The sequence below is a fragment of the Hylobates moloch genome, unplaced genomic scaffold (genome assembly GCF_009828535.3).
Source record: "Hylobates moloch isolate HMO894 unplaced genomic scaffold, HMol_V3 SCAFFOLD_3, whole genome shotgun sequence".
Classification (NCBI taxonomy): domain Eukaryota; kingdom Metazoa; phylum Chordata; class Mammalia; order Primates; family Hylobatidae; genus Hylobates; species Hylobates moloch.
The window spans coordinates 11,396,837-11,409,850 of record NW_026652278.1 but is presented as its reverse complement, the minus strand read 5'-3'; the positions used below and the strand labels follow the sequence as shown (position 1 = coordinate 11,409,850).

Sequence of the window (13,014 nt, the reverse complement as noted above, 5' to 3'; positions counted from 1 at the left end):
GATAAGACCTTTCAAGAGGTAATTAGGGTAAAATGAGGCCCTATGGGGGCGCCTAATCCAACACGACTGTTGTCCTTATAAGAAGAGATTAGGACATAGACGGGCAAAGAGGGAAGACCATGTGAAGACATGGGGAGAAGACTGCCATCCACAAGCCAAAAAAAGAGGACTCAGAAGACACCAAACCGGGCAACACCTTGATCTCGAACGTCCAGCCTCCAGGAGGATGAGACAATAACTGTTGCTGAAGCCACCGAATCTGTGGTGGTGTTACAGCAGCCGGAGCTGACCAGAGCAGGCTCTCCTCTCTGCTCAGAGCATTCACGCTCTCACAGAAGCCCCAGTCACCCCAGGCATTTGTGTGGGCCGCAGAGTTGACAGTTTCTGGAGGGTGGTTTCTAGAAAGTGGTTTCTGGAGGGTGCTTTTTGGATTTTACATCACAGCAGCACACACAGCTGAAGATGGAAGATTGCACATGCCCCGCCTGCGAAGGCCCGTGTGCCGCCGCCATTTTGGTGAGCCATCCTCTCTCCCTCCCTCCCCCTAGTCCTCAGGAGTAGACCCTAGTTCTTCTCCTTCCTTTGCCAGGGCTTTCCCTGTGTTTTGCCGCCTGTTGAAGACTTGCCGCCATTCCCAATTGGCTCATTCAAGACATTTTGCCTGATAAGATTCTCCTTCTTAGAAAAATTCTTCTGTGGCCAGGCATGGTGGCTTATTCCTGTAATCCCAGCACTTTGGGAGGCTGAGGCAGGCGGATCGCTTGAGCCTAGGAGTTGGAGACCAACCTGGCCAACATGGCAAAACCCCCGTCTCTACTTAAAATACAAAAGTTAGTCTGGCGTGGTGGTGGGTGCCTGTAATCCCAGCTGCTAGGGAGGCTGAGGCAGGAGAATCGCTTGAACCCTAGAGGCAGAGGTTTCAGTGAGCCGAGATCGCGCCACTGCACTTCATCCAGCCTGAGTGACAGAGTGAAACTATCTCAAAAAAAAAAAAAAAAAGAAAAAGAAAAATTCTTCTGTGGTTTTTTGAGGGGGAAGAGGCAAACAGTCTTGTCTCTCATCCGTCCAAACACTTTTTTTTTAACCTGGTAGTAGAATTTCTTTTTTTTTTTTTTTTCGTGTAAAACTAGACCTCATTCGTTTTATTTGTTTCTTCTAAAAAAACAGGATGCATGTGCAGAAAGTGCAGGTTTGTTACACAGGTATATGTGTGCCATGGTAGTTTGCTGCATCTATTGACCCGTCCTCCAAGTTCCCTCTTCTCACCCCCGACCCTCAACAGGCCTGGTGTATGTTGTTCCCCTCTCTGTGTCCATGTGTTCTCAATGTTCAACTGCCACTTATGAGTGAGAACATGCGGTGTTTGGTTTTCTGTTCCTGTGTTAGTTTGCCGAGGATGATGGCTTCCAGCTTCATCCATGTCCCTGCAAAGGACATGAACTCATTCTTTTTTAGGGCTGCAAATTCTTTTTTCAACAATGTCTCATGCAGAAACCCCATATATGAAACATATACACTTATAAAACTTTGGGTGAAATTCACCTTACATAAAATTAACCATTTAAAAGTCAGCAATTCAGTGGCATTTAGTATATCACAATGCTGTGAAACCACCACTTCTATTTAGTTCCAAAACATTTTCATCACCCTAAAATAAAATCCTGTGCCCATTAAGCCGATACTTCCCCTTCCCCCAGCCCCAGACAACAACCAGTCTGGTTTCTGGCTCTATGAATTTGCCTAACTCTGGCTATTTCCTATCAATGGAATCGCAAAATCTATGACCTTTTGTGCCTGGCTTCTTTCACTTCGGGTGAAGCTTTTGGAGTTCCTCCTCATTGTAGCATGTGTCAGTACTTCATTCCTTTTCATGTCTGAAGAATATTCCATTGTATGGAGAGACGGCATTTTGTTTATCCATTCATCTGTTGAAACATACACACTTCTGCTCTGTTCCAACCAGAAGCGGGGCGCTGAGCTCCCCCTCCTCATCTAGCTTCCTCCACCACCTCCAAGGAGCTCCTAAGGGTCCTCTGAGCTTGGTAAGATGCCTGGTCTCCGGGAAGCCTTTGATGAAATAAATGCTAATTTGTTTCCATGGAGTGGTCCTGCCTTGGGGCAGGGGTAAGGCTCTTCCATTTTGCCCTACACAAAAATAGAAACTGGTTGCATGCATGCAAAGGATGGCTGAGTGGTAATAACTGGAGGAACTGCGGGCGGCCAGAGGCTGCGGGGCAGGAAGGTCTTTGGGTCGGTACTCTCTGCCCCACCTGAGGTCCACAGGGCCTCCTCCACCCAGGGTGGGCCGGTAGGTCTGCCTATCAGCGATCTGGGCAAGCCTGCTACTTTTTATGATCTCACTTGCCGAAACTCAAGCCACGCCTGGGTAAGTACATTCTGCACACTCCGTAAACAGGTGCCAGACTGCCGCGTCATCACATTTTTGCAAGTTTTTTTTTCTTTTTCTATGTGCATTTCCACATTATTTACGGCGGAATTTGCCCAGGTGCAAACAGGAAGGCCTGGGAGCAGTTGGCTTATTTTTAGAAAGAAAGGTTTGTTCCCAGCCCGACTGCATAAAGAGCAAGAGAGCAGTGAGAGGTTCCTGGCGCAAGGCTCCTTGCAAGGGACAGTCCTGAGCTGCTAGGTGCGGCCAATCAGATGGCAGGGGCCGCTTTAGTTTGGATAAGCCTTTTCTGAAAGGAGCCCTGCTGATGTAATAACGGGGAAAATCCCTGTGTGAAAGGCCCTGAAACTGACGGGCTGGGAAACGCTGATTCCCCGTGGGCAGGAACGCTTGTCTAATCGTGACGGCTCTGCACGGCTCCTGCCCAGGTATGAAGTGCAGCTGGCTTGCACCAGCGCGAGGGCGGAGACGCGCTGTTTGCCCGACTGCTTGAGGTGTGTCAGGGGCTCTGCTTAGAACTCGCGCAATTCTGAACGGAGGAGGAGAAAGTCCAGTTGCTGAAGGGCAGAATTTCCATGCGCCCGCAGCCTCCAAGTCCAGACCACCCCCGAATGTAAGTAGGAGGCAGAGATGTGTGCACCTTCGGTTATGTCTTGGGAAAGCCCGAGAGGGTGGTGGTTGCAGAGTTCCCTAGAAGAGGATTCCAGACGCAGCCAGGCTTCCCTCGGCGGTTTTACAATTTACACCCCACCAGGAGTTTTGCCGGTCTCTTTAGTCTGTTTGTTTAAAAAGCTGGTTCAGATGCCTTGTTTTTTAATAAGATTATTGTATTTAATTTGGTTAATGATTGTCACAAATTAATATTACATTCAACCTTATGATTCAACCCGGAAGATACAAGGACGTTAATAATTGATAAGGCAATGATTCTTCTAACACTCAATATTTTCTAATGAGGGATCATCTTCCAAATGAACATAAAAAATAAATGGAAGTGATTAATTTTAAATGCATGTAGATTTTTACATTCTCTGAGCCTGTGATTGTGTGTGTGTGTGTATGTGTGTGTGTGTGTCTACAGCAAAAGGCAAGAAAGGATTAAGGTATCATATCCTTTTGATTAAAGGGTTAGGAGCGAAAGATTTGAATGCTGTGGTGACGTCACTCACAGTTTTCTCAGTTTGGAGGCATTTTAATTGGGCCTGTTTGAACCACTTCCATTTTATTTTCCAGTGATGGTTCAGTACGCGTAGTGCAGGGTGGCTACGCAAGCAATGTTGCTTAAATGAATAAGCAAGTCAGTGGGTGAATTTTAAGCTCTTCGAGGAAATGCTATGATGAAAACCATATTTCCATGAAGAAATCTTCAATTAGAAGGCTGGAGTTTGAGGTTTATTTCCAACTTTTGGCCTTCCCAAACTGAGTCTTTGGCAAGCTCCTTACCTTTTCCAGCCTGAGTTCCCCCACTGGGTTAGACTGGTCATCTCTCGGCTCCAGCTCTAAAAGTCTATGATTCTTAAAGATTTTCTGTAATTTAGTTTTTCTAAATAGAAAAAGTGAAGGTAACACCTCTAGGCCTGAATATGTTACAGCGTCATATGGAATTCAGTTGGATGAGGTCAGTAAATGTACTGTGCTTCTCTGTGAACTGTGTGGGAAGCACCCTAATTAAGATGATCATTAATAGGCCGGGCGCGGTGGCTCATGCCTGTCATCCCAGCACTTTGGGAGGCCAAGGTGGGTGGATTATAAGGTCAGGAGTTCAAGACCAGCCTGGCCAAGATGGTGAAACCCCGTCTCTACTAAAAATACAAAAATTAGCCAGGCGTGGTGGCGAGCATCTGTAATCCTAGCTACTCAGGAGGCTGAGGCAGAGAATTGCTTGAACCCAGGAGGCGGAGGTTGCAGTGAGTCGAGATCATGCCACTGCACTCTAGCCTGGGCGACAGAGTGAGACTCCATCTCAAAAAAAAAAAAAAAGAAAAAGAAAAAAAAAAGAAAAAAAAAAGAAAGATCATTGATAAACCATGTCACTAAGTGAGCCCATGAAATGATTCTAGTTGACCTGGCAGTATGCTGCCTTACATGATCTTGTCTGGTCCCAATCACCCATTTTCCTTAGCAAGAAAGCCATTCTGCCTTGATAAAAAGTGTGTGCAGAAGTGAAACTGATTTGATGAAACAAGTGTTTAGAGTAAAAAAAAATAAAAACCATATGTTGTTGGAGAGCAGTGGATTTCACGCCTCCTGATGTCTGACACCGAGCTCTGCCCTCTCCAACAGTGGGAAACCAGCCACACTCTGAATTTCCAAACTGAACACAATTAGAAACAGAAAATAATCTGACAAGCAGCATTCCTCAGGCCCTTTGGCAAACGGACCCCTTTTGTCACTCCGTTTGTATATATACGTATATGTGTACCCTGGCACTAGCTCAGAGTCTCAGTAACAAACCTGTTTTTCAGAAGTGTCTGCCAACCCCGGGGTGGGGAATGAAAACACCAGCCCGTATTGGGAAAGAAACCTGGGTGGCAGATCGCGAAAGAAAACTCTTCAAAAGTAATTTTCCATGATGTGACCGTAGAGATAAACATTTCCCATCATCTGGCTTTTGAGTTTGGGGAGATGAGCAGACGGAAAAAACCTCAGATCTTTTTTCATTTCACAGATGTTTATACCCTTTTGTTTCTTCCAGTCACCTCTGACAAAATTCTGGGGACGCTGGGGACCCTGAATCACCATGGGCAATGAGAACAGCACCTCGGACAACCAGGTGGGTGTCAGGAAGCTTCTCTCTCGAGCTACGTGGTGCTCTTGGCAGACCTTGACTAGGTTCTTTTTACAGCGTCTCATCTTCACCCAGGAAGGAGCAAACCAAGACAGCTTCTGCATAGACGCATGTGGGCATTTATGGATCTATGCAGCCATTTTTCATTTCATTGGAATTCTCTTACGATTAAGGCTAGCTCTAGTTAAAGCTGGAAATGCTAATTCTACTTATTATTTATTATTATTTTTAAAGACATGGTCTTGTTGTGTCACCTAGGCTGGAGTGCAGTGGCAGCATGATCATAGCTCACTGCAGCCTCAAACACCTGGACTAAAGCGATCCTCTTGCCACACAGCCTTCCAAGTATCTGGGACTATAGACATGCACCACCACACCTGGCTAATTTTTTTTTTTTTTTTTTTGAGACGGAGTCTCGCTCTGTCGCCCAGGCTAGAGTGCAGTGGCGCAATCTCGGCTCACTGCAAGCTCCGCCTCCCGGGTTCATGCCATTCTCCTGCCTCAGCCTCTCTGAGTAGCTGGGACTACAGGCGCCCGCCACCACGCCCGGCTAATTTTTTGTATTTTTAGTAGAGACAGGGTTTCACCATGGTCTCGATCTCCTGACCTCGTGATCCACCCGCCTCGGCCTCCCAAAGTGCTGGGATTACAAGCGTGAGCCACCGCGCCCAGCCAGCTAATTTTTTAATGTTTAGGTTTTGTAGAGGTGGGGTCTGACTATGTTGCCCAGGCTGGCCTTGAACTCCTGGACTCAAGCAATTCTTCTTTGGCTTCCCAAAGCGCTAGGATTACAAGTATGAGCCACCATTACAGGCATGAGCCACCAGGCCTGGCCTTACTTTTTATTCTGTCTTCTAAAACTGACATAAAAGAGATTGGCACATTTTTCCTAGGTTGTGTCCACCCATCAACTTACATGGATTTAGCAGAGGTTAAAATAAAACCTTTCCACACTGCTCCCCCAAATAAAGCTATGGCCATTAAAAAATGATTTTGAAATCTATCAGTGTTGGGCAGATTAAATGTGAGTGGTCATTCTCATATTAAACAAGGTTTTCACAATTGAAGAATGGACTTTAACTGCTTAATTGTGCGTAGGCTGAGATATTACAACATATTCAAATTTTTCTTTATTTTAAGTTTGAAAGTTTTAACTTAATGCCTTGGTGAACAAAATCAGGGAGACACTTCCTCATTTATCTCACACAAACTGGAAAGTCTGGATTAATAACATTGATTTCTTTGAATGAGAAAATTGGATCTAAAAACCCACATACTGTAATTCATTTTCCCTCTGCCTTTTTCCTCCCTCCCAGCTGATTTTTGTATTTTTAGCAGAGACGGGGTTTCACCATGTTGGCCAGGCTGGTCTCGAACTCCTGACTTCAGGTGATCCGCCCTCCTCGGCCTCCCAAACTGCTGGGATTACAGGCAACAGAAACAACAATTGTGTTAAAAGACTGGACGTGACCATGGAATACTATGCAGCCATAAAAAAGGATGAGTTCATGTCCTTTGTAGGGACAGGGATGAAGCTGGAAACCATCATTCTGAGCAAACTATTGCAAGGACAGAAAACCAAATACCACATGTTCTCACTCATAGGTGGGAATTGAACAATGAGAACACTTGGACACAGGGCGAGGAACATCACACACCGGGGCCTGTTGTGGGGTGGGAGGAGTGGGGAGGGATAGTATTATGAGATATACCTAATGTTAAATGACGAGTTAATGGGTGCAGCACACCAACATGGCACATGTATACGTATGTAACAAACTTGTACATTGTGCACATGTACCCTAGAACTTAAAGTATAATTAAAAAAAAAAAAAGAAATCCTGAGGGGAGAAAAAAAGACTGGGTGTGAGACAACAGGGAGAGGCAAGTGCTGTGGCAAACAGGGAGTTCTTGTCCTACTCTCTAAAGAGGGCAGCCGCCATCAGCTCCAGTGGGTGATTGCCTTGTGGGAAGGTGGGCCCAATGTTCTGAGTTCAAAGAACTCGGAAACCCATATTTTTCTATGAAATGTTAAGTTTTTAAATTAAACTTATTATTTTGAGATATTAGTAGATTCACACGCAGCTTAAAGAAACAATGCAGAGAGCCCAAGTACGGCGGCTCACACCTCTAATCCCAGCACTTTGGGAGGCCAAGGCAGCAGGATAGCTTCAGTCCTGGAGTTGAAGATTAGCCTGGGCAACATAGGGAGACCCTGTCTCTACCAAGGAAAAAAATTAGCTGGGTGTGGTGGTGCACACCTGTAGCCCTCACTACTCAGGATGCTGAGGTGGGAGGATCGCTTAAGCCTGGGAGGTCAAGGCTGCAGTGAGCCATGTTCGCACTACTACACTCCAGCCTGGGCAACAGAGCAAGACTCTGTCTCAAAAAGAAAGAAAAAATACAGAGAGGTCCCATGTACCATTACTCAATTTTCCTCAAGGTTAACATCTTGCCAAACTATAATGCAATATCACAACCTGGATACTGACATGGATACAGTCAAGATAACAGACCATGCCTGTCACCAGGGGATTCCTCTTGTTGCCCTTCTATAGCCACACCCACCTCTCTCTCCTCTCATCGCTAACCCCTGGCAACCACTATTCCTATTCCCTATTGTTCCCTATTTCTATAATTTTATCATTCAAGAACGTTATATAAATGGAGTCACACAGTCAGTGATCTTTAAGGACTGGCTTTTTTTTTTCTCTCAGCATAAATCTCTTGAGATTTATCCAAGTACTGTGTGTATCAACAGTTCATTCCTTTTTATTGCTGAATAGTATTCCAGGGATAGATGTACTGTATATTCTGTTGAACCATTCATCCATTAAAGCTCATTTAGGTTGTTTCCAGTTTTTGTCGTTTACAGATAAAGCTGCCATGAACATGTGTGTGCAGCTGTTTTTTGAGAACACACGTTTTCGTTTCCCTAAGATAAACACGCCCAAGTGTGCAGTTGCTGGGTTGTATGATAGTTGCACGTTTAGTTTGATGTGGAGCTGACAAACTTTTCTGGAGTTGCTAAGGCATTTTTCATTCCCACCAGCAACGTATGAGGGATCTGGTCTTTGGACCCTGGCTGTCATTTGGTGGTGTCACTTTTTGGTGTTGCTATTCTGATAGGTGTGTTGTGATATTTCTATGTGGTTTTAATTTATATTTTGATGCTGGATAAAGATGTTGAACACCTTTCATGTGCTTATCTGCCATCTACATATTCTCTTTGGTGAAAAATTGGTTTATGCCTTTTGCCCATTTTCTAACTAGATTATTATTATTAATATATATATTTTTTGAGACGGCGTCTCGCACTGTCAGCTGGGCTGGAGTGCAATGACATGATCTCGGCTCACTGCAACCTCTGCCTCCCGGGTTCAAGCAATTCTCCTGCCTCAGCCTCCTGAGTAGCTGGGATTACAGGTGCGTGCCACCATGCCTGGCAAATTTTTTTGTATTTTTAGTAGAGACGGGGTTTCGCTATGTTGGGCAGGCTGGTCTTGAACTCCTGACCTCGTGATCCACCCACCTCAGCGTCTCAAAGTGCTGAGATTGCAGGCTTGAGCCACTGCACCCAGCCTATTATTTTTATTTATTTATTTATTTATTTATTTATTTATTTATTTATTTATCTTTTGAGACGGAGTCTTGCTCTGTTGCCCAGGCTGGAGTGCAGTGGTGCGATCTCGGCTCACTGCAACCTCCGCCTCCCAGGTTCATGCCATTCTCCTATCTCAGTCTCCCAAGTAGCTGGGAGCTATAGGAGCCCGCCATCACGCCCAGATAATTTTTTTTTTTTTGTATTTAGTAGAGATGGAGTTTCACTGTGTTAGCCAGGATGGTCTCAATCTCCTGACCTCGTGATCCACCCACCTCGGCCGCCCAAAGTGCTGGGATTACAGGCGTAAGCCACTGCACTCCGGCCTATTATTATTATTTTTTAAAGAGTTTTCAGAGTTCTTTATATAGTCTAGATACTAATCCTTTGTCAGCTCATGGTTTGCAGATATTTTCTTCCATTCTGTAACATGTCTTTTCGTCCTCTTAAAAGCATCTTTTACAGAGCAAAAGAGTATAATTTTGAGGCCGGGTGCAGTGGCTCACGTCTGGAATCCCAGCACTTTGGGAGGCCGAGGCGGGCGGATCATGAGGTCAGGAGATCGAGACCGTCCTGGCTAACACAGTGAAACCCCATCTCTACTAAAAATACAAAAAAAATTAGCCAGGCATGGTGGCGGGTGCCTGTCGTCCCAGCTACTCGGGAGGCTGAGGCAGGAGAATGGGGTGAACCCGGGAGGCGGAGCTTGCAGTCAGCCGAGATCATCCCACTGCACTCCAGCCTGGATGACAGAGCGTGACTCCATTTCAAAAAAAAAAAGTATAATTGTGATGAGGTACAGTTGATCCGTTTTTGCTCTTAGGGGTGCTGCTTTTAGTATCAAATGTAAGAACTCTGCCTACACCAACATCCTGAAGATTTTCTGCTATTTTTTTTTGGCTAAAAGTTTTGAAGTTTTACATTTTATATTTGAGTGCATGATTCGTTTTGAGTTAATTTTTGTGTAAGGTACACGATTTAGGTATTGCACATTTTCTGGGTTTGGACAAAGGAATAGTATCATGCAGGGTAGTTTCACTCCCCTAAAAATCCTTTGGGCTCTACCTACTCATCCCTCCCACACCCCTCAATCCCTGGCAACCACGAATCTTTTTACTGTCTGCAGACTTTTGCCTTTTCCAGAATGTCATATGGTTGGATCCTACAGTACGTAGCCTTTCACATTGGCTTCTTTCACTCAGTAATGTCCATTTAAGGTTCCTGCATGTTTTTTCGTTGCTTTGTCATTGCTTTTTAGCACTGAATAATTTTCCATTGCCTGAATGTACCAGTTTATTGATCTACTGACTAACATCTTGGTTGCTTCCAAGTTTTGGCGATTATAAATAAAACTACTCTAAGCATCTGTGTGCCGGTTTTTGTGCAGACATTGTTTTCAGCTCCTTTTGATAGACACCAACGAGCATGATTGCTGAATCATATAGGAGTATGTTTAGTTTTGTAGGAAACCACCAAACTGTCTTTCAAAGTGGCTGTACCATTTTGCATCCCTACCAGCTGTGAATGAGAGTTCCTGTTCCATATCCTCCCCAGCATTTGGTGTTGTCAGTATTCTGGATTTTGGGTCATTCTAATAGGTATATAGTGGTATCTTGTTGCTTTAATTTGCATTTCTCTGTTGACATAGGATGTGGAACATCTTTTCATATACTTACTTGCCATCTGTATATCTCATTTGGTGAGGTGTCTGTTCAGGTCTTTGGCTCATTTTAAAGTTAGGTTGTTTGTTTTCTTATTGTTGAGTTTTACAAGTTTCTTGTATATTTTGGATAAAGTGTGCCTTTTGCAAATAATTTCTCTCTGCCTGTGGCTTGTCTTCTCATTCTCTTGAGGTTGAGATTCATTTTTTTGTGTGTATTTTTTTTAACCTGTGAATGTCCATCTTTCTAACAACATTTGTAAGTGTATTCTTCCTCCATTAAACTGTTTCTGCACCTTTGTCAAAAATCAGCTAGGCATATTTGTGTGGCTGTTTCTGGGTTTGCTATTCTTGTCCATTGATTGTTTTGATTACTGTGGCTATATAATAAGGCTTGAAATCAGGTACAGTGAGTCTTCTCATTTTATTCTTTTCCAAAATTGTTTTTGCTATTCTTGCATCTGTGATGTTCCCTATTAATATTAGAATAAATCTATCCATCTCTACAAAATACTTTCTGGGATTTTTTTTTTGACAAGAGTCTCGCTCTGTTGCCCAGGCTGGAGTGCAATGGAGTGATCTCGGCTCACTGCAACCTCCAGTTCCTGGGTTCAAGTGATTCTCCTGCCTCAGCCTCATGGGTAGCTCGGATTACAGGTGCATGCCACCAAGCCCAGCTAATTTTTGTACTTTTAGTAGAGACAGGGTTTCACTATGTTGGCCAGGCTGGTCTCAAACTCCTGACCTCAGGTTATCAGCCTGCCTCGGCCTCCCAAAGTGTTGGGATTACAAGCGTGAGCCACCACACTAAGCCTATTTTATTTTTCATTATTATTTTTTGTAATCTTCAACATATAGATCCAGCATATATTTTATGATGTTTATACCTAAGTATTATATTTTCTTTGGAGTGACTGTAAATGGTGTTGTGTTTTTAATTTTGCTATTCATGTGTTCATTATTAATGTATTGATTTTTGCATGCTGATTTTGTATCCTGTGACCTTGCTGAACTCACTTATTAGTTCCAAGAAGTTTGTTTGTTTTTGTAGATTTCTTGGGATTTTCTATGTACGTAATCACGTTATTTGCAAATAGGGGCAGTTCAATTTATTGATTTTTTTCCCATCCTGTATACCTTTCCTTCCTTCCTTCCTTCCTTCCTTCCTTCCTTCCTTCCTTCCTTCCTTCCTTCCTCCCTTCCTCCCTTCCTTCCCCTTCCCCTCTCCTCCCCTCCCCTCTCCTCCCCTCCCCTCCCCTCTCCTCCCCTCCCTTTCCCTTCCCTTCCCTTCTTTCTTCTTTATTACAGTGGCTAGGACTTTCAGTCCTGTGTTAAACAAGAGCAGTGAGAGGGGACATTTTTCCCTGGTTCCCAGTCTCAGAAGGAAAGCATTCAGTCTTTCACTGTTAAGTAAGATATTAGCTGTAATTTTGTTGTTAAACATAATGCTTGTAATCAAGTTGAGGAAGTTCTCTATTCCTAGTTTGCTGTGGGTTTTTATCATGAATGAGTGTTGGGTTTTGTCAGATGCCTTCTCTGCATCAATCGATGTAATTGTATGATCTTTCTTCTTTGGCCTGTTGATATATTGAACTACACTGATTGATTTTCAAATGTTGAAGCAGCCTGGTACAATTATTTTTACACATTGTTGGATTCAATTTGCTAACACTTTGTTGAAGACTTTTGTATCTGAATTTGTAAGAAATATTGCTCTGTGGTTTTCTTTTATGTCTGGTTTTTGTATCAGGGTAATAGTAGCCTCACAAAATGAGTTGGGAAGTGCTTGCTCCTGTTCTGTTTTGTAGAAGAGATTGTGTAAAGAAATCTTACGTTTTAAAAAAATGTTGGCAACTAATTTCAATTATTTTTAAGCACTCTGTGGGCCAAACAAATGTGCCTGCTGGCTGAGGCTGGCTTTGGGCATGCCTCCCAGTAATTTCCACTTAAAGGAATGTTCTGTCTTGAGTTTTAGAGTTGAGAAGGGCATAGCTATCGGGTGAGTGCCCTCAATGTGCACAGTACGGGCCACTAGGCATCTTTTGGCCTTTAGTCCTGCTCATTAACAAACCAAGCAGCTCAGGTTCAACCCCTTCTTTGGGATCTTACAGATCCTTTTGGACCTCAAGCTCCCTGCAGGCCCCACTACTGGCTACAAACAAGATAGAGCAGTGGGCAGGGGGTGGGGCGGGGCGGGAGGTGTGTGATTTTGTGCTTTGGGGGACATTTAGCAATGTCTCAGGACAGTTTTTGTCACAACTCAGAGATGGGGTGCTACTGGCATCTGGTAGGTAGAGGTCAGTGTTGCTGCAGAGTATTCTACAATGCACAGAACAGTCCCGCACAATAAAGAATTATCCAGCACAAAATGTCAACAGCACTGAGGTTGAGAAACCCTAGAATACAGGAACATTTGGCTTAACTGCTTTAACAGAACGCCTAGTGGAGGTGGGTAAACTTCTTCAACCTGAGATGAATTTCTACCCAAATATAGGCAACGTTGAAAATGGGTTACATTTTTCTCCCCGTTACTTTCATGAAACTCCACTGTCCAGAAT

The 13,014-nt window shown here is 44.0% G+C and overlaps 1 protein-coding gene across 1 annotated transcript in view; it reads left to right on the top strand.

Moving 5' to 3' along the window:
- The first annotated feature begins 5,101 nt into the window (after window positions 1-5,101).
- The window catches only part of TACC2 (transforming acidic coiled-coil containing protein 2), a 219,467-nt gene continuing 211,554 nt past the window's right edge, over window positions 5,102-13,014 (top strand). The window contains exon 1 of the mRNA XM_032176099.2: window positions 5,102-5,180. Within this exon, the coding sequence (XP_032031990.1) occupies window positions 5,148-5,180 (33 nt within the window). The 5' untranslated portion in view covers window positions 5,102-5,147. The remainder of the gene's footprint in view (window positions 5,181-13,014) is intronic.